General features: G+C 47.9%; 1 protein-coding gene across 1 annotated transcript in view; it reads right to left on the reverse strand.

The window, feature by feature from the left end:
* Window positions 1-23,245, reverse strand: part of NT5E (5'-nucleotidase ecto) — a 56,023-nt gene that overhangs the window by 11,440 nt on the left and 21,338 nt on the right. The window contains exons 2-4 of the mRNA XM_032409338.1: window positions 19,971-20,193; window positions 15,220-15,408; window positions 76-273 (exon numbers count right to left, since the gene is read on the reverse strand). Of these exons, the coding sequence (XP_032265229.1) occupies window positions 76-273; window positions 15,220-15,408; window positions 19,971-20,193 (610 nt within the window). The remainder of the gene's footprint in view (window positions 1-75; window positions 274-15,219; window positions 15,409-19,970; window positions 20,194-23,245) is intronic.

Here is a 23,245-nt window from a genome sequence, read left to right on the forward strand (position 1 = left end):
CTGAAACATTAACAACCTAGCAAGTCCAGCCATCTAATTTTCGATTGGTGGAACCCTCTCTTGAGTTTCACGTACCTTCGAGAATGCTGCTGTTGAGAAGAAGGGGGTTTCCATGTGAAGCGATGACGTTTCCTTTCTCATCAAACTCAACCTTCAAATAGCCTAGGTATTTGCCGAAAGCATAGGCCTGGACCACAGGAACCTTCCGTCCATCATCAGACGTGACTATGAATGGGTACTTCCCAGCCGGCACCTCTCTGGAAGGCGGATCGCCTAAAATAGAAGAGCCAAAGCTGATCACATCCGCCCTCGCACACAGCCGACTGCAGAGAACAAGGCCTTCTGAATGGCTGAGCTAGCTGCTGCCCTCCACAGCTGGTCTTTTAGAGCCATGCTTGCGCATCTCTCCCTGTTTCCAAAGGCCCTGTGGCACATGAATCCTTCCACTCTCAACTCGGCAGGAAGCTCTTCCCAGGTCCATGGTCCGGTGCCTGGAGCAGCGGGGGACACAAAGAGGCAGTACTGCTCAGACTATCCTACCTCCATCCTGATCCGGGCTCCATTCCCAGGAGCTGGGTAGACTAGCCAAGCCACTTCACTTCCCTGCATTTCAGTTTCCTCACCTGTAAAATGGGTGAAATAACAATTCTGATTTCACAGGGCCGTTGAGAGGATTAAATGTCTAAACTTCCTAGCACAGTGCCTAGCACAGTGCCCAGCACAGAGTAGGAAATAAATGTGTATTTCTTTCCGCAAATGATGGCAAGCTCTAGAAACCCTAGACACACGATCTAGAGCTGGAATCCTTAATGGAAGATGGGCAGAAGTGACAAAGCCTGTCCTCGCTTTTGCTGCTAAAATCTGCGTCCCTTTAGGTGCCTTTCGGAAGAGCCGCGTTGACTGGTAGGCAACTAGCATGCACACTACTCACCCAGCCAGACCTCACATGGGCCAGGTTCCGCTGCCTTCTGTGTCAGAGGGTCCCCAGGGGACGGCCTGGGAGCTAACTCCGCGCCCAGAGGCTGAAGGACTCACCCCACCACTGCCTCCTGGATGTGCGCTTGCACGCGGGTGGGGAGCCCGGCTGCGCGGAGCATGGGCCCTGGCCCCTCGTCACTGGCATGTTTCAGGTCTGTACCTGCGACCCTCCTCCAGGCACACCTTACCACAGAGACAAGAACCTGGTTTGGCTGTTCTGAATCAGACTATAGAACAGATACCCTTGAACCCACTACTGTTTCTATCAGCCCCCCACCCACCACACCCTGGACCAGTCCTTCCTATTAGATGTTTACAGAGGGCCCAGGAATCTTCAGCACATGTTGGCTACTCACACGGAACAGTTATGAGAGTTGGCCCCTAGATCTCATTTCATCTTCTAAGCATCCCATGAGGCAGGTTCTATTACTGTCCCCACTTTACAGCTGAGAACACTGATTGTCATAGGCAACGTGCCCAAGGTCACACTGGTATGTGTGTTATGTGCAGTATGTCTGGTATGTGAAGGAGAGCGGACAGAAAAGCAGGCCTGTGAGGCACGGGGGCTTATGTTCTCTCCACTACCCAACACAGCCTACAACTGCTAGTCTCGTAATGCCCACAAGAGCTGGCTGCCCAGGGCCACTTCCTAAATCCAACGCAAGCCCAGAGGCTGCACCTTTGTACCCCAAGCTGCTTCTGGGTTTCTCCTTTCACCTAAGACGAGCTGGGGTGGATATGGTGAAAAACCTGCTCCTTCCCTGCTCTTATGCCAGGAGCAGTCCCCATTCCAGCTCCAGAACCAGAGGGCAGAAGTGCAGCAAATACCAGTGCCTCCCAAGTAGGAAACAGCTGTTGCCAACCTTAATTTCTCATTTTCTCACTCCCTCTGGAAAAAAAAAAAAAAAGAAAGAAAAAAGACAAAAGTTGTGGAACTCTACTTTTACGAAGGCACCTGACTTAAGACCCAGTGCGGGGCCTGTCCCATCCCCACGTGTAGTGTCCAACCTCCTGGGTGACTGGCAGACCCTGGCTCTAGCAGCTGTGGATGATCTCATGCACGGCAGGGGGGCAGGGAAGGTTAACACTGTCATCATCCTCATTCTATTCTGTGCCGGTTCTTATTGGGGCAAACCTGGAGCCTGGACCAGGGGGTGTGGCAGCCCCCTCTCACCTTCTCACCTGGGGCAGGTTAGGGACAGTGGTTCCTCCTCTGAGCCCAGAGATGCAGGTGCCAATTGGGAGGCGCAGTTCCCAATATGTCCACAAGGTGGCGGAGAACACCCCATCCGGGAGGAAAAGGCACTAAATCAGTTTCAGAAAGGACTGGCAGTTTCCTGGAAACCTTAGAGAAGGGCAAGCCTGACCTTTTTTTAGCGTTTGTTATTCTACCTCATACAGACATAACCAAACTTAAAATGAATGTAACAGGAATTTCAACGATCGGGTCAAGTGCCTCATCAAATCAGCTCGCATTCTACAAATAGGAGCTACTAACCCCAGCTCCCGTCTGACAGGGAACATTCTCCGTTCCGAAAGGCCTTGATGTTCCTTTTGTTAGAACATAAGACATGTCATCTGCTTTTTGAGGGGACTTAATCAGGAACAAGGAGGATGCTTCCCAGTGGCTGTGGCAGTAGCTGGTCCATTTTGGCTCATCTCGGCTTTCTCCACAGCTGAGTGCTCTCTGGTCCCCCCAACTTGGCAAGCTCAGAAAACCACTGGCAGAGAAAGCAATCCAAGGCTTCACATTTTCCGTACCATCCAATTCAGCCAAAGATGCTCATGCCTAAAACATTTCCACACAGAGCCACACATCTGTCTTTAGAAACCCAACTTCTCATCTTGGCAGGAAGGAAAGTCACCAGAACTCTATTTCAGGCATCTAAGCAAATAAATAATCTGGGAACCAAACGTGGAGAAACTGTGGGATTGCGGGCTGACATTTAGACTTGGTAGATGGGGCACTTCCCAGCACAGTGCAAATGCCTGATAGAACCATCAGGGCTCTGCCCTGGGAGCCTTGGCCACAGCAGCTCCTCAGGAATGTGACAGTTCCAAGTACAGGCCTGGACAACTGCCTGGCCAGTAGCCAGAAGGGGCCAAGACAGTGGATCACGTGGTGGCAGAGATGCCAGGGAGTAGGTCTTTGACATGGTTTTCAGTTGGCTGATGAATTACAGAATGTTTCAAGGCAATCTTCGCTACAATTTTAATGTCTGTGGCAACCGGTTTAAGAACTTCCATACTTCCCATGTGGTACCTCTATGCAATGAAATATGAGTCAGCCCTAAGAAAGGATGAGGTCTTGCCATTTCTGACAACATGGATGGACCTGGAGGGTATTGTGCTAAGTGAAATAAGACTGAGAAAGACAAATACCACATGATTTCAGTCTTATGTGGAATCTAAAACACAAAACGAATGAAAGAAAAAGCAGAACCAGACCTATAAATACGGAGAACAAACTGGTGGTTGCTAGAGGGGAGGGGAGTGGGGGGGTTGGGCAAAATGGGTGAAGGGGAGGGGGAGATACAGGCTTCCAGTTATGGGATGAGTAAGTCACGGAAATGAAAGGCACAGTGTAAGGAATACAGTCAATGATACTGTAACAGCGCTGTATGGTGGCGGATGGTGGCTACAGCTGTGGTGAGCCCAGCATAATGTAGATGCTGAATCACATTGTTGTACACCTGAAACTAATGGAACATTGTGTGTCAAGTATCCTCAAAAAAAAAGAAAAAAACTTCCATACTTCCTATGAAAGGACTGGATACAAATAATTAGTAATTTGTATATTTCACATGATTGCTTCTAAGGGACTTGGGTCTCTTTTTTAACTTACTTGGAAGTACTTGGTCTGTCTACTTCTCTACATCTCCTCAGGCCAGCCACACTCCTGGTCAGCATTATCTCGTGCCTGGGTTACTGCAATGGCCTCCTAACTGCTCTGTATGCCTCTTGTTGCCTCTTTCTAATCCAGTGTCCACACAGCAGGCCTGAGTGGTCTTTCTAAAACATAAATATAATCATGTACTCCCTGATTTAAAAGATCTCCTACTGTCTTAGGAAAAACATGACAGTTTTTGACATGAGGATCATAACCTACATGACATGGCCCTTTCTTGCCTTGCCAGCTTCATCTAGACCATCTGCCCTGCACATCAGTGAACCTAGCTTCTCCCTTTCCCAGGCCACACCCACAGAAGCCTTCGAGTATGGGGTGCGACCTGGAACCAAAGGCCAACATGCGCGCTTGTTAAGTCATTCAGCTTCAGCTCAGTCATCTCTAAAATGGAGAAAATACTGGCCTATAGGCTTGCGGGGAGGATTGCAGAAGTTAACGCAGCTAGGGGAGCCGGACTCAGGTAAATGCCCAATAAAGATGAGTGATCATTGTTGACAAGTCAGCTCCTGGATGTCTTTCTGACCTTAGCCCAAATGTCAGCCTTTCAGGAGAAGGCTGTGTGCTGATCCCCCAGTCTTGGTCAGGTCTTCCTATATATGCTCTCATAGCATGTGGTACCTCTCCATTCACAGCATGGTTTGTAATTATATATAATAGGATTGATTTATTTGCATGCTGAAAAAAATCTGATCAGGGTCAATATCCCTTTTAAGACAAGTTCCAGGAGATCAGAGGCTGCTGTGTCTCCAGGGCTTGCCCAGCACATAGAAGGCACTCAGTAAATGTTTGTTGAATGACCAAGCTTGAGTAGTTTAGCCAGCGCTTTCCCAGGGACCAGACAAGACTTCTGCGCTCTCCCTGTAGTGAAATCCCTATGTAAAGGGAGCAATGTCTGTGTGCCCTCCCCACCCCCCAATTCCCTCCCAATTCAGTTTTCTTTTTTTTTAGATTTTATTTATTTATTTGACAGAGAGAGACACAGTGAGAGAGGGAACACAAGCAGGGGGGAGAAGCAGGCTTCCGGCTGAGCAGGGAGCCCGATGCGGGGCTCGATCCCAGAACTCTGGGATCGTGACCTGAGCTGAAGGCAGACACTTAACAACTGAGCCACTCAGGTGCCCCCCAATTCAGTTTTCTTAACTAATGAGCTGAGTGGGGGCTTGTAAAGCAGAACTGGGGCTGGGAGTCAAGAGAATGGGTTTTGGTGCTAGCTCAGTTTCAATGTGGCTTCACGATCTTGAGAGAGACATTTAGCTCCTGGGGCCTACATTTATTTCCTAAACTTGTAAAACAAGAGATCTGACTAGTGGTTTAACTCAAAAGTTGTTTAACTTTTTTTTTTAATTAAGCAACGAGATCTTCCACCTGCAGGAAATCTTGTGGCAATGCGAGCCGTAAAGCAGACCGCTCAGGTCGTGCAGGCTTCGGTGGCCCTGGGCCCAGAGTCCGGCTCCGGGCTCCCTGCCACGAGTGCTCTTCAGGTCACAGGGCAGACACCACTGGCTGACGGGGCCTCGGCGCCCCGCCAGTCAGCTGAGGCTCTGTGTCCTGCCTCCCGTCTTCCCGGCCAAGAGGTCTTCGACAACCAGAGGGGTGAGTTGCAGTGTCCTCAGCCATCTCCGCACCCCACCATGACGCGCGAGCTGTCCTGTTTCCTTAGGGAGCTTGACGGGCCGCCTGACATTCTCCGTATCTGGACTCTGGGCCTCTGTTTCGCACATGCTTCGACTGACTGCTCAAATTCTTGCTCTTGGACATGCCGTGAGGACTGGGAGGTCTGAAGCAGATGATGGGTCTTGGAGAAGGACCCAGACTGGGCACAAAACCCTCATAAAATCCAGGCCGTTGGCTTTACCCAGTCCTGAGGGGTTGGAGCAAATAAGGGAGTTCTGTAGGGTGCGCAAGGGATCACCACAAATTCACTCACTCATTCAACAAACATTTACCAAGCTCCGACAGGTGCCGGGTGCTCTGGATCTCCCCTGCTCCGCAGGGCCAGGCCCAAGGTCTGTGCTTTCTCTTCCTGAGGTCAGCAGAGGCTGCCTGATGGAGACAGAGCTGGGGAAGGAGAGATGCCCCAGCTGTCCGCAGTCTTCTTCTCTTCACCATAGGATCTAGCCATCCCTAGGGCCCAGTAGCTTCCCAGGCACCAGACTTCCCGTTCGCTTTTTACATTATAGAACAGGGTTTCATATGACAAATTAAAAAAAATCATAACACTGTTCTATCACTATAGCCTGTTAAAATGCCGAGTCCAAAGGAATGGGATGGGGAGAGAGAGAGACTGGTTTTCATCTTAACGTGACCTTCTTGTAGTTCCATTTACTCACAGTGCTCTTTTCAGGAGTAATAACTTCATTTCTTGAGATTAAAAAGGAGGTACATATGACCATAAATTGATGTATACTGGATATATTTTTTTGGGAAAGTCAGCATTTAGCTGGAGAAGGCATTCCCAGAGCAGTTATATACAATGTGAAATGCTGTGTCTTTGTGGTTAGTGAGGGCTCTTAACAGCTGATTCTCACAAATCATTCATCTCAGTCACACTGGTGAGCAATCAAGCACGGAGGACACAAGTTAAACAAGTTTGTCTCTGTGAACCTGGAGATCATCTGGCATGACCAAAGGCCTGCTTCCAAATCATGACAGAGTATTTGGAAATTCTCTTCTGGGTTAGCAGTCACGCATTCAAAACTGCAGGTGTTTCTAGGTCTGGGCGAAACGTATAGACTGAGGATAAGAGAATTGAGTAAGACACAGCCAGCCTGCTTGGGATAAAGCACCACATCCCTGGTTTCTTATTTTTTAAAGGTAAGAAGATACATTTGGTCATTTGTGTATGTAGCTCAGATTCTCGAACTGAGTACATACCTCCTTTTTAAAAATTATTTAACAGAAGTATTTATGACAGCTCAAGTTGTTAAAGTAACAAGTTTAGGCCAAGATGGAGTCGCTCGTATTGAGCCCCACGTCAGCAAACCGACACTTAACTGTGCTCAGCTGTCCCAAAAGGGCAGGTCGAGGTCAACGAGCCCGTGTTTGCCTGCTCAGCACAAGTCACCCAGCCTGCTCCCAAACTTCCCTTTGTTCCCTGGAAGGAAAGTGGCTGCTTTCGCCAATCAGCAAATGCCCCGTGTAACTTCCTTGTTCCTGCTTACTTTGGTCTAGAAGTCTCTCTGGCCTCGTACAGCTCTTTGGAGCTCCTTTCTATCTGCTAGATGGGATCCTGCCCAATTCATGAATCACTGAATAAAGGCCTACTAGGTCAGTAAACTGTCTGTGGAAGAGTTTCTTTTAACAAAGTTAAGAATAGTTAAGGTTATAGAGTTTAGAGAGGTTTCAAAAACTTTTTTTAATAAGAGTAAAACTAGCATGACAGAATATTTGGCCAATGGAGAAGAAAAAATTACTCATACTCCCATCACCCTATGGTAATAACCAATATAGTTTGTGTGAATTAAAAAAATATATATATATGGATGGATAGCAATGAGGGGGGAATGGGTGGCAGAATCCATTTTAGGAAGAAAGAATTTTCTGTTCAGTAAAACACTTGTGACAGATCAAGTTTCCAACAGGATGACTAGGAGAACAGGCACACCCTCGTGTGGGTATGTCAGTCTCCCCGTTCATCTCCTCCTCTCCTCTGTCTGGGACAACCAGCTCCTGGACACAGACATGGATGGGGGTGGGAGTGCAAACAGAGAGCGCTTAATTATTTGCTTAAAAATGGTGGGAGAATTCTGAGTTTCAGGGTAGCTGGGGATAAAGGGGTTGGAGACTGGAGTAATGAAAAGGAGAACACCAGCGTGGGAGATGGGTGGAGACTGGGAGGTGGGGAGGGCTAAGAAAGAAGTCAACCAGCAAGCCATGCCCTCTGGAGGCAACGGCGGGGGGCCCTGAAGAGGGTTCAGTGCAGGTAGTGGGTTGTGCTGCGCTGTGTGGCCCACTCCCTTGTGGCGACTGGCAGGCTTGAAGGGAAAGTGCCTTGTGTGGATGGAGTTTGGGGAGATGAAGAAGAAAAGGAAATTTCCCATATTTGGCACTACACTGCATGGATAGAAAAGGATGGTTTGGGAGAGGCAAGGCCAGAGGTGACTGAAAATTCAGCAGAAGTAAAAATTAGGATTAAGGGGATGAGGACAAATACAAGATTCCCAAGGAATTATCGGATGGGAGGGTAAGAAAAGCCCCAATATTTTCCAAGTTTTGTATGATAAAGAGCCTTTTTATTTATTAAAAGGAGGAGTGACTTCCTAAATTAGCTTGGGATTTGTGACTCTCAGGTGATTACAGTTGGTATAATTTTTATGAAGGGGTCTGTTGGAGTCCAAAGACCTTTCCACACCCCATGCTGCTTCCCAGTCAGGGTGGGAAAAAGGAGATCTTCTCAGACGACCATGAAGAGGCAAAGTTAAGGCGATCTGAATTGTAATCCCAGGAGGAGACTTGTACTTTGTGGTGGAAAGGGTTTATGATTTCACAATTGTTGGCCGTTAGCTTTCCTTATAACTCAACCCTGCCAAATGACCTTGACCATGTTTTATGCTCTTTCTTTTTATATTTTGGGGTTTGGACAGTCCCACTTCATCTTTTTTTTTTTTTGAAGATTTTATTTATTTTAGAGAGAGAGACACAGAGAGAGAGGGAACACAAGCAGGAGGAGTGGGAGAGGGAGAAGCAGACCTCCCACCTAGCAGAGAGCCTGACACGGGGCTCGATCTCAGAACCCTGGAATCATGACCCGAGCCGAAGGCAGATGTCCAATGACTGAGCCATCCAGGCGCCCCGCAGTCTGACTTCATCTTGGAAAGCAGTCTCATGAGACGTAGTTAAGACAGATAAGTGTTACGTGGCTGCAAAAATTAACCAGAAGGCTCTGGCTTTGTTCCCTGAAGGGAGCTGGTGCTGAGGCTGGGGGTATGGCTAGAAGTTGACTGAAACAGTCCTGAGCGAGTGACCACTGGAACCAGTTAAGTCCCTGTGCCACCAAGGACGTGATCTTTGAAGCGACTGCCTACCCCTCTGCCCTCTGGTTGGTTCTCCCAACTCACTTAATAAACCACACGTCAGCCGTCCTCACTGAGGCCCAAAGGAAATGGTTCTTTGTTGGATAGGGTTTCCCTGTCCTGTGGACGTGGTAAGTAACAAGACCATTTTCTTGTTTGAAAAGGCAGGATTATCTGAACTTCAAGAATGAAAATTAATGGAGATGAACAATGATTGCAAGCAACCACAAAGCCTTTCAGCCTCCCTCACTTCCTCCAGTGACGCAGGGCAGGTGCATCCCTTCACACTGCGTCTGGCCGCTGGCTACGGCATGAAGAACAAGCATTAGCTTTTTTTGCTCTGTCGCATTTATAATTACATGGTAAACCCCATTTGTTTTGAGAATGAAATCCTGTGGCCCTTAAAATCATTTACGTTCTCTAATAAACGAAGTGGTTTGAATTTCATATTCCATAAATGTGTGCCTACGTCTAGAAGCAATGAAAATAAGGTGTTTTGTGAAAACTGGTCAAATAAAGAAATCTTACTTTGAAAGGTGCTGTGTCTGTTAATATTCACTCAACAGTCCTGGGCGCCCGCCTTCCAGGTATCAGTCACAGCCACGGGCAGGCGTCCCTAATAGACACGTCCAAGCTAACAAGGACAGAGACATGAAGCCTGCTGGCCTGGGATGGAGAGAGGAGCCCAGGAGACTGAGGTTTCGGTAAGGCTGACGGCCAGCTCTCCAAGGAATAAGGGGTGAGAGGCTCTAAGTTAAGGCCAGGAGGCTAGGACGAGGGAGGTGGATAGTGGGGCTCTGGGGATGGAGCCATCCCGGATGATGACCCAGTTTCAGCCTCATGTAAAGTTGCTGAAATGGCGTGGAGGTGACAGTCGCATGTTGAGAGGATCAAGGGACTCTGAACCTTGGGTATGGGGTCAGCCAAACACATGGAACCCTCCACCGGGATGAAGGCAGGAGCTGGGGCCGAGAGGAAGACCACAGGCTGGGCGATGCTGAGGAGTGGTTTAGAGACCATTCGATGACAGCAAGAAGGAGGGGCCAGGGTATAGAGCCTGCAGGTAGGAGCCTCAAAGAAGTTAGAGGTATAATGAAGTTCACGGCAGTAACCGAAGGAAGTCATAAGCTGTTCTACGAAAAATAGTTTTATTTCCCCAAAGTCCGGAAAGTAAGCAATCAGGCTCTTTGCATGGATGACTTTCTGGGGAACAGTCTATGTTAGAATGCAGGGGGTCGTAGACTTGGCAGTTCTAACCCTGCTATTCTGCAGATACAGAAACTGATGTCTCCATTCACGCAAGGCCACAGGTAGCCAGAATGACCAGCACGATCCAAAATTCAGTTCACACAGCGGGAGGCAAACAGCACACTGAGTGTGCCTTCGAGGGCCACACGGGGCATAGAGTCCCCCAGCCCACCTGCTTCAGCTTTCAACCTGCTCTCCCTTTACTACATACGTTCTTCTCCAGAGGCAACAACACAGGCCAGTTCGTGACTCTAGGATTTCATTCCTATTGAGAAAACATGTGGGGACTAGTCCTCACCCCTTGCAACTTTAAGATTCTGTAAGCATAGTCGGGTGGACCTCTTCCCCCCTTCATTCCAACGTGAGCATGGTCAGGCAATACTAGGTTATCTGCATGTACACAATGGCTGTACTCAGAAGAACCTGGAATAACGTTCAATATTTGTCGGGGAGGGAGGCGGGCAGGCTGGGGGAACAGTTCATGCACTGTTTCAGTCATGCCTCATTGAAAGCTGAGTTTTTAAAAAAATATGGGCTAGCTACAGTACAATGAAGTTAATTTAATAGGTGAAAACCAGCATTAAACAAATGAAATAACGGAACAGAAAGTATCAGGTGCAATCTGGACGCTTTGTGAAATTTTCTTTCAGGTATGTGTGTGTGTGTGTGTGTGTGTGTTGGGTTCTGTGCATGGCAAGACATAAAATTCCAGAGGATGTATTATTATTATTTTTTAAAGATTTTATTTATTTTTGAGAAAGAAAGAGAGCACAAGCAGGGGGAGCGGCAGGCAGAAGGAGAAGCAGGCTTCCTGCCGAGGAGGGAGCCCGACGTGGGGCTCGATCCCAGGATCCCGGGATCATGACCTGAGCCGAAGGCAGATGCTTAACCGACTGAGCCACCCAGGCGCCTGGGATGTATTATTATTATTATTTTTTTTTAAAGATTTTATTTATTTATTTGAGAGAGAGAATGAGATAGAGCATGAGAGCTTAACCAACTGAGCCACCCAGGCGCCCCCTGGGATGTATTATTTTAACTACACTTTTATTAACAAATCATATTTAACCTCAAGTTAGTTAGGTTATGCTAATTCCAAAAACAATTCAGAGGAGTTTAAGGTTGTGAAAATTTATTTAAACAAGCAAATATGCTTCATCTCCTCCCTTGTCTTGGAATTACCTTTTTTTTTTTTTTAAAGATTTTATTTATTTATTTGACAGAGAGAGACACAGCGAGAGAGGAAACACAAGCAGGGGGAGGGGGAGAGGGAGAAGCAGGCTTCCCGCCGAGCGGGGAGCCCGATGCGGGGCTCGATCCCAGGACCCTGGGATCACGACCCGAGCCGAAGGCAGACGCTTAACGACTGAGCTACCCAGGTGCCCCAAATTACCTTTAATTGTTAACTGCATCCCTCAAAATGATGAGTATCAGAATTGAATATTTTCATGAGAACCAGTTCGTGGGAACAACAGTCTTGCTAAGCAACCATGAAATGTGAAATAAGTGACTAAAACTTTAGAGGCAGTTTTTTCAGAAACTGTAATGATCTACTTCAAGATTTATGTATAAACAAATCCTAATTTTTATCCCCAACTCTTTCTTTCATCCAGTCATTCATCATTAATGAAACTCACGTACTTGGCAAGAGGCACATAGTGTTTTGCAGGACCTCACTGGCTGGAACAAAGTGACAGGGACAAAAGGTCAGGCTGCAGCATTAATGGGAAGCCGGGCATGGTCGCCGAACCTTTTCAGGCCCAGCAGGGCACACTAATTGTTGGTCACCCGGCAAGGCCGTGCACGGCCAATGGGTGCCGGAAGAAGCAGTGATTAAGATGGTGTAAAGGCACATCTTGAAGAACAGGGGAATGACTCTAGCATCTGAATGGAGGGGGTGGATTCCTTTGATTGTTTATGTGCTGTTTTGGTCCTGCTTCATTCAGAGCTGAGTTTTTCAAAATGTGGGCCAGCTACAATATGAGGAAATTAATTTAATGGGTGGTAACTGACACTTTAAAAAAAATGAAACAGTACAGAACCAGGGTGCACTCCAGGTTCTTTGTGAAAGTTCAGTGTGTGTGTGTGACTCTGTGTTTGTGACTGTGTGTGTTTGTGTGTGTGTGTGACTGTGTGACTGTGTGTGTGGTATGCGTGTGACTGTGTGTGGTATGCGTGTGACTCTGTGTGTGTGAGACTGTGTGTGACCCTGTGTGTGTGTGAGACTGTGTGTGTGACTGTGTGTGTTTGTGGGTGTGTGCCGGCTCTTCAACTACAATGCCCTTCTCACTCGGGATCGAAGTGAGTACAGCGTGAGCCACGCTCCCCAGGACGGAGGGGTCGGAGGCACACATCTAGCTCGCACCGTGCCCCCCGGTTTCTGACACCACCCTGGACAGAAGCTAAGCAGAGGCTCCAGGGAAGGCTTGTTCACGGGTCTCATCCACTGAGCTGGGACAGACCGGAGTAAGGACAGCTCAGGTACGAGGCCCTGTCCTGTGGCGCCTCATCTCCAGCCGTCCATTCCAGATGTGAAGTCATCATGACCTTTCTCATCGGGTTGTTTCCATCCTCATTCTGCAGCTGAGGAAATCAGGCGGAGACAGGAGCCCGCAGCAGTGGCCCAGCCAGCCCGACGGCCGAGTCTCCAGCTCGCCCCACGCCGCCCCATGACTTGCCCCGTGGGGCTCTCCCCGCTCTGGCGCTCTCGCCCCTCTAGTGGCCCTGGAGTTACCTAAGTGGCTCTCGGACGTCCGACTGCGACACTGCTCACGCTAAGCAAGTCCCCTCGCTGTCTGCACCTGCCACTGTCCGGACACACGGACCTACCGCCTGCTCGGCGTGGGCGCTGTCCTCATCGCTCACAGACAGCTTTTTCCACGAGACAAATACTTATCCTGTGAGTGACGTAAGTGCCTCACCTACCGTAGTCTAGGCCGTTAAAAGTTTTTAACCCACTACACTGATTTCACAACCACTACTGCATATCACCCAGTGTGAAATGATTCTCTAGCCTGTGTCTACCAAGAGGTAAAACACTTACGAGGGAACTGCGTGAGGAAGGAGTCAAATATGTGAACACGGTTTTCTTAAGGGAAGGCCAAGCCCACCTTGTGAAGGAGTTCACCAGCGTCCTCAGTCGGACTGGTCTGTCCGGACGGGTGGGCAGCCTCCACACAGCTGCCCGCCAGGACACAGCTCTCTACAGTTTCTAAAGTGTTCTCCCACGTATACATATACCACCTCCCGTCATTCTCACAACAATGGGGCACTTGGAGCCTTATCACCCCAATTTTGAAGCAAAGCTAACAGGTTCAGAGAGGGTGAGTGACCTGCTCATGGTCTCTGACGTGAATCAGGAAGGAAGACTTCGGACCCAATATTGTTTTTCTTTTCTTTTTATAATTTGTGTCTCTCCTTCTGATTGCAAAAGCAACATGCATTCATTTGAAAATACTCAAAAGTGCTAAGAAGAAAGTGAAAATTACCTGTATTCTTTTCTTTGTGATAACCCCTTTTAACATTTTTAAAAAATTTTATGTATTTGGGGGGGGGGGGAGAGAGAGCACACATGAGTGGGAGGAGGGGCAGAGGGAGAAGCTGGCTCCCCACTGAGCAGTGAGCCCCGGGAGGGACTCGATCCCAGGACCCCGGGATCATGACCTGAGCCAAAGGCAGACACTCAACTGACTGAGCAACCAGGGTGCCCCCTTTTAACAATTTTGGGTATTTTTTTTTTTTTGCTTTTATAAAAATAGGATCACCTTAGCCCATACGGAGGTGGGTGAAGCAGCAACTTCTTCAAAGACAGGGGTGTTCCCTGCCAAAGCCTTCCTTCTCACTAGCTGATTAACAGTCAGTTACCAGGAAGCCTTCCTCCTCCTCTTCTTTTTCTTAAAAGTCCTTCAAATCTCCATGCAGTAGTTGGGGAGGGGGGGGACATGGGGGCAGGGGTGGCATGGTAGGAAAGACTCACCAAGCCAGCCAGACTTAAAAGTTTTGGGACATTATAAGTTCAACATAGAGGGGAAAAAAAGAGGTTTTCTAACTAAAACTACCTAACATCAAGGAGAGAGAGAAAGAGGAAGGGAGGGTGGGAGGGAAAGCGGTAGGGGACGAAGAGAGGGAGGGAGGGAGGGGAATGGACATGCTTTCAGGAGCATCGGGGCCTATCACTTCCAACGCACGGTCCTAGTATGAAGAAGAATTAGGACTTGAGCCCAGAGTTCAGCCCCTGCTACCTGCGAACCCGCAAATCAAATCTGTCACCCTGACTTGTGAAGGCCTTATTTGCATTATTTTGTTTATACTTAAAATTATTTTATTTTTTTTTAAAGATTTTATTTAATTTATTTATCAGAGAGAGAGAGAGAAAACAAGCAGGGGGAGCGGCAGGCAGAGGGAGAAGCAGGCTTCCCGCAGAGCAGGGAGACCAATGAGGGACTCGATCCCAGGACCCTGGGATCATGACCTGAGCCAAAGGCAGACGCTTAATGACTGAGCCACACAGGCGCCCTACTTAAATTTTTTTTTAAGATTTTATTTATTTGAAAGACAGTGCAAGCGAGAGAGCACAAGCGGGGAGTGGGAGAAGGAGAAGCAGGTTCCCCGCTGAGCAGAGAGCCCGACGCAGGGCTCGATCCCAGGACCCTGGGATCATGACCTGAGCTGAATGCTTAGGCAGATGCTTAACGGACTGAGTCGCCGAGGTGCTCCTATACTTAAAAATTTTTATATGATATGTTGCTTTTTGATATAAACTGATTTTTGGCTGGGGCTCAGTAATCTTTTTATTTTATAGTGTATTTTATACATATGTTTTATATATATTTATAATATACATAAATAAATGGAATTGACATAATCATGAAACCAATATATTATTCTTAATGTCTCTGAATAGGATTTACATGTTACTATATATGTGTATTTCATATATATTACATATTACAAAATATATGTAATATATATTATGTGTTAAATAGTAGTAAAAATAGTAACAGTTACAAAGGCAAAGAGACAAAGTAAGTTATCTAGACATCCTGGCCAGTGTAATCCTTTTGAAACAATTACCTGTATAAAGAAATGTGTTGGAGTGTCCTCCCACCACGATGTCCACGCCCTTCACTTTCTGAGCGATGAGTTTATCCATTTCAAAACCAGAGTGTCCCAGTGCAATAATTTTGTTCACATTTAGAGTTTTTAGCTTATCAACTTCAGGCTGCAATGCAGCGATTTCATCTTCAAATACTAAATTCCTTCCTAAGGAACAAAATAAATAAAATGGACATTTATTAATAATTTTTATTATATTGCTTATTACACATACTAACACGTAGAGTAAAAACACCTTTATCTACTAAAGCTCTTAAATTACTAAAACCAAAACATATTTGTAAATTAAATATAAAATCCCTAAAAAGCCAATAAAAATTCGCATCAATATCCTTAGTTACATTCACTTAACGTTGCTTTAGGTTAAGGTTGTGAATGGTATTATGTTGCTCTAATGTAATCTCAAGCTATGAGGAGGCTTCAGACCTGCAAACCTATTTTTTAAAAATGTGTTTTTAATATCAGATGTTTCTCAGTCACATTATTTCTTGAGCAAGACATAGCCGTACCCATCTTGACTTGATCCAGTTCACAAGGCATGGCTCAGAACGGCATTTATTTCCAACGAGCAAATTTATTCACAAAAGACAAAGACTTCTCATTATTGAAAATACTCCTAAGACTCGTGTCACAGGACCTAAGAGGAACTCTGCAAGATTAGTCCTAGCTTTCTTTGACCAGTGGCTTCTTTAGAAATGTACACAGTTCCCCAAGCAAAGTACTTTGTAAGAAAAACATTCATTTTTATGTCTTAGTTCTGGTATTTTTGATAAAAGCTAAGTACTTTGTAAGAAAACATTCACTTTTATGTCTTAGTTCTGGTATTTTTGTTAAAAGCTAAGTACTTTGTAAGAAAACATTCACTTTTATGTCTTAGTTCTGGTATTTTTGTTAAAAGTGATTTCTTTTATGTTACTTGATTCGGTGCTGTAAATTAAATTATAATGATTCTCTCTGCTGGAAAAAGTGTGTTTTTACATTCAGACTTCCATTGTGCCAAGGCAGAAAGTGCCTGAGCACATGAGCGTGTTGTAGGATCTGTATGTCAAGTCATCATGTTGCTTAGACACCTTACACTTAGTGCGGTGTGTTGGTTGTATCTCAGTAAAACTGGGGGTGGGGGGGGACCCAGATTAGTACATCTAAGGCTTCGTTTGCCAGTTCAGGATAATCAGTCTTCAAACTTAAAACTCTGTCGGCAACGAGTCCTCGACCGTCAGTCCTAACACACCCGTTGACGCTGTGCCTTGTTCACTCGGTAAGGCCGACTCTGGCGCGTTCTCGAGCTCTGCCTTGGACACGGTCTCACCCAGCTACTGTTGGCACGGGGAGTGTGCACTTTCTTCCCTGCTTACTCCCCCTTGCAGTGCTAACAGAAGAGCACCCCGGGGACCAGGCTGCGGGGTGTGGCTGTGACTGTGTGGACCCACGGCCCAGAAACCCAGCAACTCACAGGGGCGCCACGCTGGACTGGTTGTGCTGTCCCCAGCTCACAGGGGACACTTAAACAGCAGTGGTAACAGCCTGGCCACCATTGTCTGCCATGAAAACATCAAGAATAATCTGCTTCTCGCTTACCACTCCAAGAAGCCCGGGGCTCCCCAGTCACCCCACAGTGCCATGTCACTTTCTCTGCGAGCTCCCCGAGCCTCCCTTTAAGTTGACAAGCTGCACCCACCCCCGGCCCCACTTGCCATTCTCCCTATTGCTTAGCACTTGCCACCTTCTGACGCACCAAATATTCTACTCATTTATTTGCCCACTAAACCTGTAAACTGCAGTAGGCAGGGATTTTCTTTTCTTTTCTTTTTTTTTTTTTGGTCAGCATCCCTGGAGCCTAGAACAGTGCCTACACGTAGGCACTCAGAGGAAAGAACGAAAGAATGAATGAATATTGAGCCCTTCAGAGAAGGCTACCATCTGCTTTTGCTTGGCTGGCAACAAGGAAGAAAGGTTCAGAGAAATGCCTCTGAGGACAAAGAAATGTCTTCTGACACATTAGGAGCCTCTCGGGATCCGTCATCACACACAAAGTACAGGATCTATTTCAGGATCTCTTGGGGGGTCACAGGAGTGTCACTGTCTGGCTAAAATGAACGAACTGTGTGTGCTATATACCTGTGGGCACCCAGGCCACGAGGACTGGAAGGATGGGGCTGGACCAGGGGCCCGAGAGCTGCAGGAAGAACGCATACGCTGGGCCTGTGGTCTTGGTAGAAGCAAATGTCCCCAGAAACACTGCTCCGCCCCTGCCCAGCACTGGCGTCAGTCCCTACACCATCCAGCCTTCCTCTTCTGGGAGCTGCTGGAAGGGCATCATCACCCCTTCAGAGACATTAGCCCAGTCAAGGACTAATACGGGGTGCTACCAGAGTCCCAGCAAAGGGGGGCTGACTTCTGGAGCCCTTGTGTCTCTTCACCGACAACCCCTCCTTTCTTACTGGTGACTATTCCAGAAGGGATGATGCTTTTCTCCCCGTCATGCCTGAACTCCTTGGTCAGTCATTCAGGAGGCAATCTACTCCTCACCCCACTTTCTGCCTTCCCTGCTTGGAACCTCTGTCCCAAGAAACTGAACTATGCGCTCTTCTGAGACAGTGGCCCCCATGCTTCCCTGCTCTCATGTGTTCATTCCAGCAACATTTATTGAGAACTTCCCATATGCCAGGCACGGTACAGAGCACAGAGCAGTGGAGGAGACAGAGAAGGTCGCTGCCCTCATGGGGCTTGCCTCCCAGCATGTGACTCTGACCTCACCGCTGGAATGCCCTTTGCCCCAGGATGTCCTGCATGCCCTGGAGGGGGCCAAGGAGCTTCTTCAAGTCCGCAGGACCTCCAAGCTGGCCATCACTCCTTTCACTTACCCCCTGCTCCTAAAAGACGTTCCCCCATTCCCTGACTCTGTGACTCTCTTACGGCATTTAATTACATTCTGTCTTGAACAATTTCAAAAACCAGTGGGTAGAATAGAAATTATAGACACACAGAATTATTCAATTATTCAACAAGTCCACATCTTTATCTAAAGCTCCTCCTCTGGCCTCTATACTAGGTCCTGGATGTTCACTGAGAGGAGCCCTAGGCTCTGTCCTCAGGCTGTTCAGGCCGGCGCAGGAAGCTGACCGTAAGGGACAAACGTAATCCAGGGGAGGTGCTCAGGGGGAGGGATTTTCTGTGGGAGCTGGGGACACAGAGCAGGAGCGTTCAAGGGGAGCAGGGACAAGGGTGGCAGCAACCGGGCCACGTCATCCCCGCCTGCCCGACACTGGCAACTGGCTTGTCTGCCATCAGGAAGCCTGGTTCACTCTGCCATCCCCACATGGTCATCTTTGCAGAAAAGCCCCAGGAAGCCGGAGGCGTGGCGCCCGTTAGCCCCAGGGGAGGTCAGATCCCCAGGGCAGGGAGCAGTGGTCAGGCTGTGTGTGTGTGGTGGGGGGGGGAGCGCCTGAGACTGTCAGCTGGGGCCGCAGATGGGACCACACGCTTCTTAGAAGAGTGCTTCTGAAACACGTGGAAAGCCGGTGACTCATCCTGACCACAGCCACCTCCTGGCTCCACAAGGACCTCAACAGCTCTTTGGTGACCAGGTGTCACACAGCGTGCAGAGGCTCGGTCCCCAGAGAAGCCCCGTGTGGGCCCTGCCCCTGGGCCGGCGGCAGGACCCTCTGCCCTCACAGCAGCTCAGGACCCAGCATGCCGGCCTTCCCGTCATTCCCAGTGGCCTGGACCGACTCTAGCAACAACAATAAATAGATCACTTTTCTAACTGCTAAATGACTGCAGGGCCTTTATCAGTTAGTGCTTCATGAAAACCCCTGCTTCTGGAGAATGCCTGCTCCTGGTTTTCCTTCTCCTGTTCCTTTTACGCTCTGCTCTCCACAGGGCTGTTACCACCTGTCCCCACACAACGCTGCTACGGGACCACTGACTAAATCCCCTGTGCTGCGCCTTTTATTCCTGTCAGTTGCCCTTTTTTTTCCCTTCAAATATGGGAAGAAAATGGATTTGGATGATTTAGAAAAAATGTCATTTTCGTTTTCGCTGCCAGAGTGTTTCGGTCAAAGTGTTCCTGTGAAAGTGGCTCAAAAATGTTTCTTGAATAACTTTAGGATTATATATGTATGCACGTATATGTTCATGCTGTATAAAATATAGCATATGTAAGACATTTATATTAGGATATATATACCATAGGACTTCTCAAGGATATGTATTCCTCAGAAAGCCAGATACAACAAAGTCATTAAACAGAAGAGATAGATAATGAATAGCAAGAAAGGAAAGTTAACTAGACATATAATGATTATACTAGAAAAGGAAAGGTAAGGTAAATTGAGGTAAAACCCTAGCTCTGGGCCCTCTGACTCCACAGGAAAAGGGGCAGTGACTTATGTTTCATTCTGCAGTAAATGACTCTGTAATGTTAACCCTGGACGTAAACAGCTTTCTTGCCCAATTCTGAATCCACTGAATTAAACAAAGATACTGTGTATGTCAACAAGGAAGTTCACTGAAAAAGAGCAATGTCTTTAAGAAGTAATTTAGAACAACGTGGAGGCCACCAGACTGGTTTCATCAATGTTATCCCAAGTAGACTACTTGCCCACCACCACACGTTGTTCCAGCTTTTACCCACAGTCTATAAAAATCATGCCAAGCTCTGATTTAATACATTTGCAACCAATGAGTGCTATAAAAGTAGAAAATACCTGGATTTGAGAGAACAGGGGTTTCTTTTGAAGTATATCCAACAATTCCCACAACTTCATCACCAACAGGAAGAATTTTATATGGCAAATAAAGTCCTGATATTTGAGATGCTAGTGGCCCCTTTGCTTTAATATTTGCACTCAGAATTGGAAATTTGGCCTCTTTGAGGAGTGGATCAATCAGTCCTTCTACACCATTATCAAATTCATGATTTCCCAGTGCCTGGTAGAAAGGGAAAAGAGAACAAGAATTAGGTACTCTGGAATTTCTAACAGAAACATACTGTAAAGAATATGACACATGAGCCCAGTGGCTCCCAAACCTGATGGGGCTCTAGGAGCTGACCGCATGACCTGTGTCATCCTCACGCCCAGAGATTTTACTCAGTGCCCCTGGGGTTGGGCCCACAGGCACACAGATCATCAGGCTCAGGTGGGAATTGCTTCCCAGGTTCCGCACCACCTACTGAAGGTGGCATCGATGCATGCAGGAGTCGCCTGGGAAGCTGGCCACACGTTCACCATCCTGCCATCCCCAGGTCTGGGGCAAGTTGGAGAATCTACCTTTCCTAAGCTTTCCCCAGCCTTTCCACGTTCTGTTTTCTCTCATAAACCCACATTTCAATCTGCCCACCCAACTGTTGTGACCGCCCATCTGCTGGGAGAACCACTGAAAGCAACAGGACTGTAGCAAAAGGCAAATGGAAACGTACTGTTAATAGAGAAACCAGAGCCTCTCCTCGTCCCATCGCCGCACATCCTCAATCATTCCTCCCTTATGCTCCCACAACTCTTTCTTCCCAACGACTGTGTGGTCCTCTAATTCTTCGGGGAAAATGAAGATCCCCAAAGGCCAACAGGAGATGGCTTTCTCCACATCATGCAGGGTGGCACGGGTGCCCTCCTTCGGGCAGCTCTGGGCTGCCCTGGGCTTCATCCCCAGCAGTTTCACATGCAAGGCAGATTGGGATGATGCAGTGCTGCTGGCCCGCTCTGAGCACGGGACTTGGTGAGGAGCTGGCATGGCTGAAAGGTGCCCTTGCCTCCCGCCTTCTTTGCTCTCTCCCAGTCCTCACTGCTCTGGGAGTGGCCACTGGGCCCAAAACAATGCTTTGACATCTGGCAGCTTCCCCCAGAGTAATCCTGACAAAACCCGGCATTCCGGGTTTCTTCCTTCCATCCCTTTCTCTCTTGGCCTCCTCGCATAAGCTTATCTCCCCCAGGCACCTGCTTACCTGCTCTGGCAGGTTGTTTGCTTGACTTAGTACTTAAGCCAGTGAGTCTCAAACTTTCCAAATACCACACCTGATTTTGCTTCACTTTGCCATTATTTGGGAGCAGACCTGGAAGTGCTGGTTGGTGACCCGTCAACTGATATCAGGCCCCCCCTGGATTCTCTCACGGGCCCCACTCCTTTCCCAGCACATTCCACACTCTGGAGGCATGTTCAGCATGTTCGTGGGCCCTCACCAGACTGCGTGCTCCCTGAGCCTCCGTGTCCTGCTGCCTCCACCCTGCTCAGCGCTGTGGCCCCTCACCCGCCACCCGGGCACCCCGTGAGCATCTGGGGTTCAAAGAACCGTGTATGTGATATCCTCCTGCGTACCTTTATACACACAAAGCAACACAGTGTCCTCACATTCCCACATACCTGTCTCCCTGATGAAACTCAGAATGTGTGAATTTGCCTCGTCCCCGACCCTCTGAGTATCCACTCGTTTTTACTTCTTCCTCTTAACTAATTACTTCAGCCTTAGAGGCTGACCTAAGTCTTAAAAGGGTCTCCCAGTCTTGGGTAATTGTCTATCTTCTCTTTAGAGCATCACGCTTTCTTCCTGTGGCAAAATCAGTCTCCCTTACGGGATTACAGTGAACTGTCTTGCCTAACTGCGAAGACTTAAAAAGTGAGTATTTCTCTCATTCTTCATGGCAGATTATCCAATGTGTCAGCCACCTTGCCGTTTACCCACAGCATTACGTTGCTAGCGTTCGGCGACCGTTGGAGTTACCTTTTTCATCTACTTGTGACTTGTTTGATGTCTCCTCCCCTGAGTGTAACACCCTGGAAGCGGTGATGGTGGTTATCTTTTCCTATCTGTGGGGAGAGGAGCCCTGATCTGGGTGCTCAGGGCTGAGCAGAGACCAGCTGAATGAGCTCCTTCACATCCACATCTTCCACTCGGAAGTGAACATCTGCAGTCCTGACTTTCCCCCTGACCTTTAGTTCTCTGTGTCCAACTGCCATGCAGACGCTTCCCTCCAAGGACTCACAAGCACCCATGTTTACCATGCTCAAAGTCCCTTCCTCTGGGATCCACCATGTTGGCCCAAGCTGCCTCCATCTACCCAGTCAAGGAAGCCAGATACCCTGGGGCAGCTGAATGCCCCCCACTTGTTAGCTCTTCCTCACCCCCCACCAGCATCCCGCCTTTGCCTAAATGCTCCGTTCCATCCATCCCCCGGCATGCATTCCTCGCCCGTTCCCTCCTGGACCACTGCCACAGCCTCCTCACTGGCTTTCAGCTAGCGCCATTCCTTCCTCCGAACCATTCAACATAGTGCTGCCAGAAAAAATCATTCTAAAATGCAAAGTTTGGGGTGCCTGGATGGCTCAGGCTGCCTTCAGCTCAGGTCATGATCCCAGGGTCCTGGGATCGAACCCCGCGTCGGGCTCCCTGCTCAGCGGGAGCCGGCTTCTCCTTCTCCTCCCCGCTTGTGCTCTCTCTCAGTATCTCTATCACTATCTGTCTCTCTCTCTCTCTCAGATAAAGTCTTTTAAAAAATTAAAAAAAACAAAATGCAAAGTTTATCTTGTCAATCTCAACTGTAAGGTCCTACGGTGGTTCTCCACTGCTCGTGTGATAAAATTCAACATCCTGAGCTCCTTGAGCCATCTGGCCTTGCCTTCCCCTCCAGCCTTATTTCTGACACCCACCATCTGCTAAAGTATGAGACAACCAGGCAGGGCTAGCTCCACCACTCATGAGCTCAACCAGAGCACACTTGTAAACCACAGCTTCCTCTTGTGAATAAAACAAAGGTTGTAATAAAAATGGAACAGCATTTACTAAGCACTTGCCACACGCCAGCATCATGCAAAGTGGTTTTACTAAGAAAAACCTGATTTTGTGCTGTGAGATTGGTATTATTACTATTATCATTTTACAGATGAAAACAGATCTAGAGACACTGAATGAATAGTTCAAGGTCACGCAAGCAGTAAGTGGTAGAGCTGGGACTAGAACCACTCTTGTTTGACTCCAACCTTCTTAACC

This window comes from Phoca vitulina, unplaced genomic scaffold (genome assembly GCF_004348235.1).
Source record: "Phoca vitulina isolate PV1807 unplaced genomic scaffold, GSC_HSeal_1.0 scaffold11, whole genome shotgun sequence".
Lineage (NCBI taxonomy): Eukaryota > Metazoa > Chordata > Mammalia > Carnivora > Phocidae > Phoca > Phoca vitulina.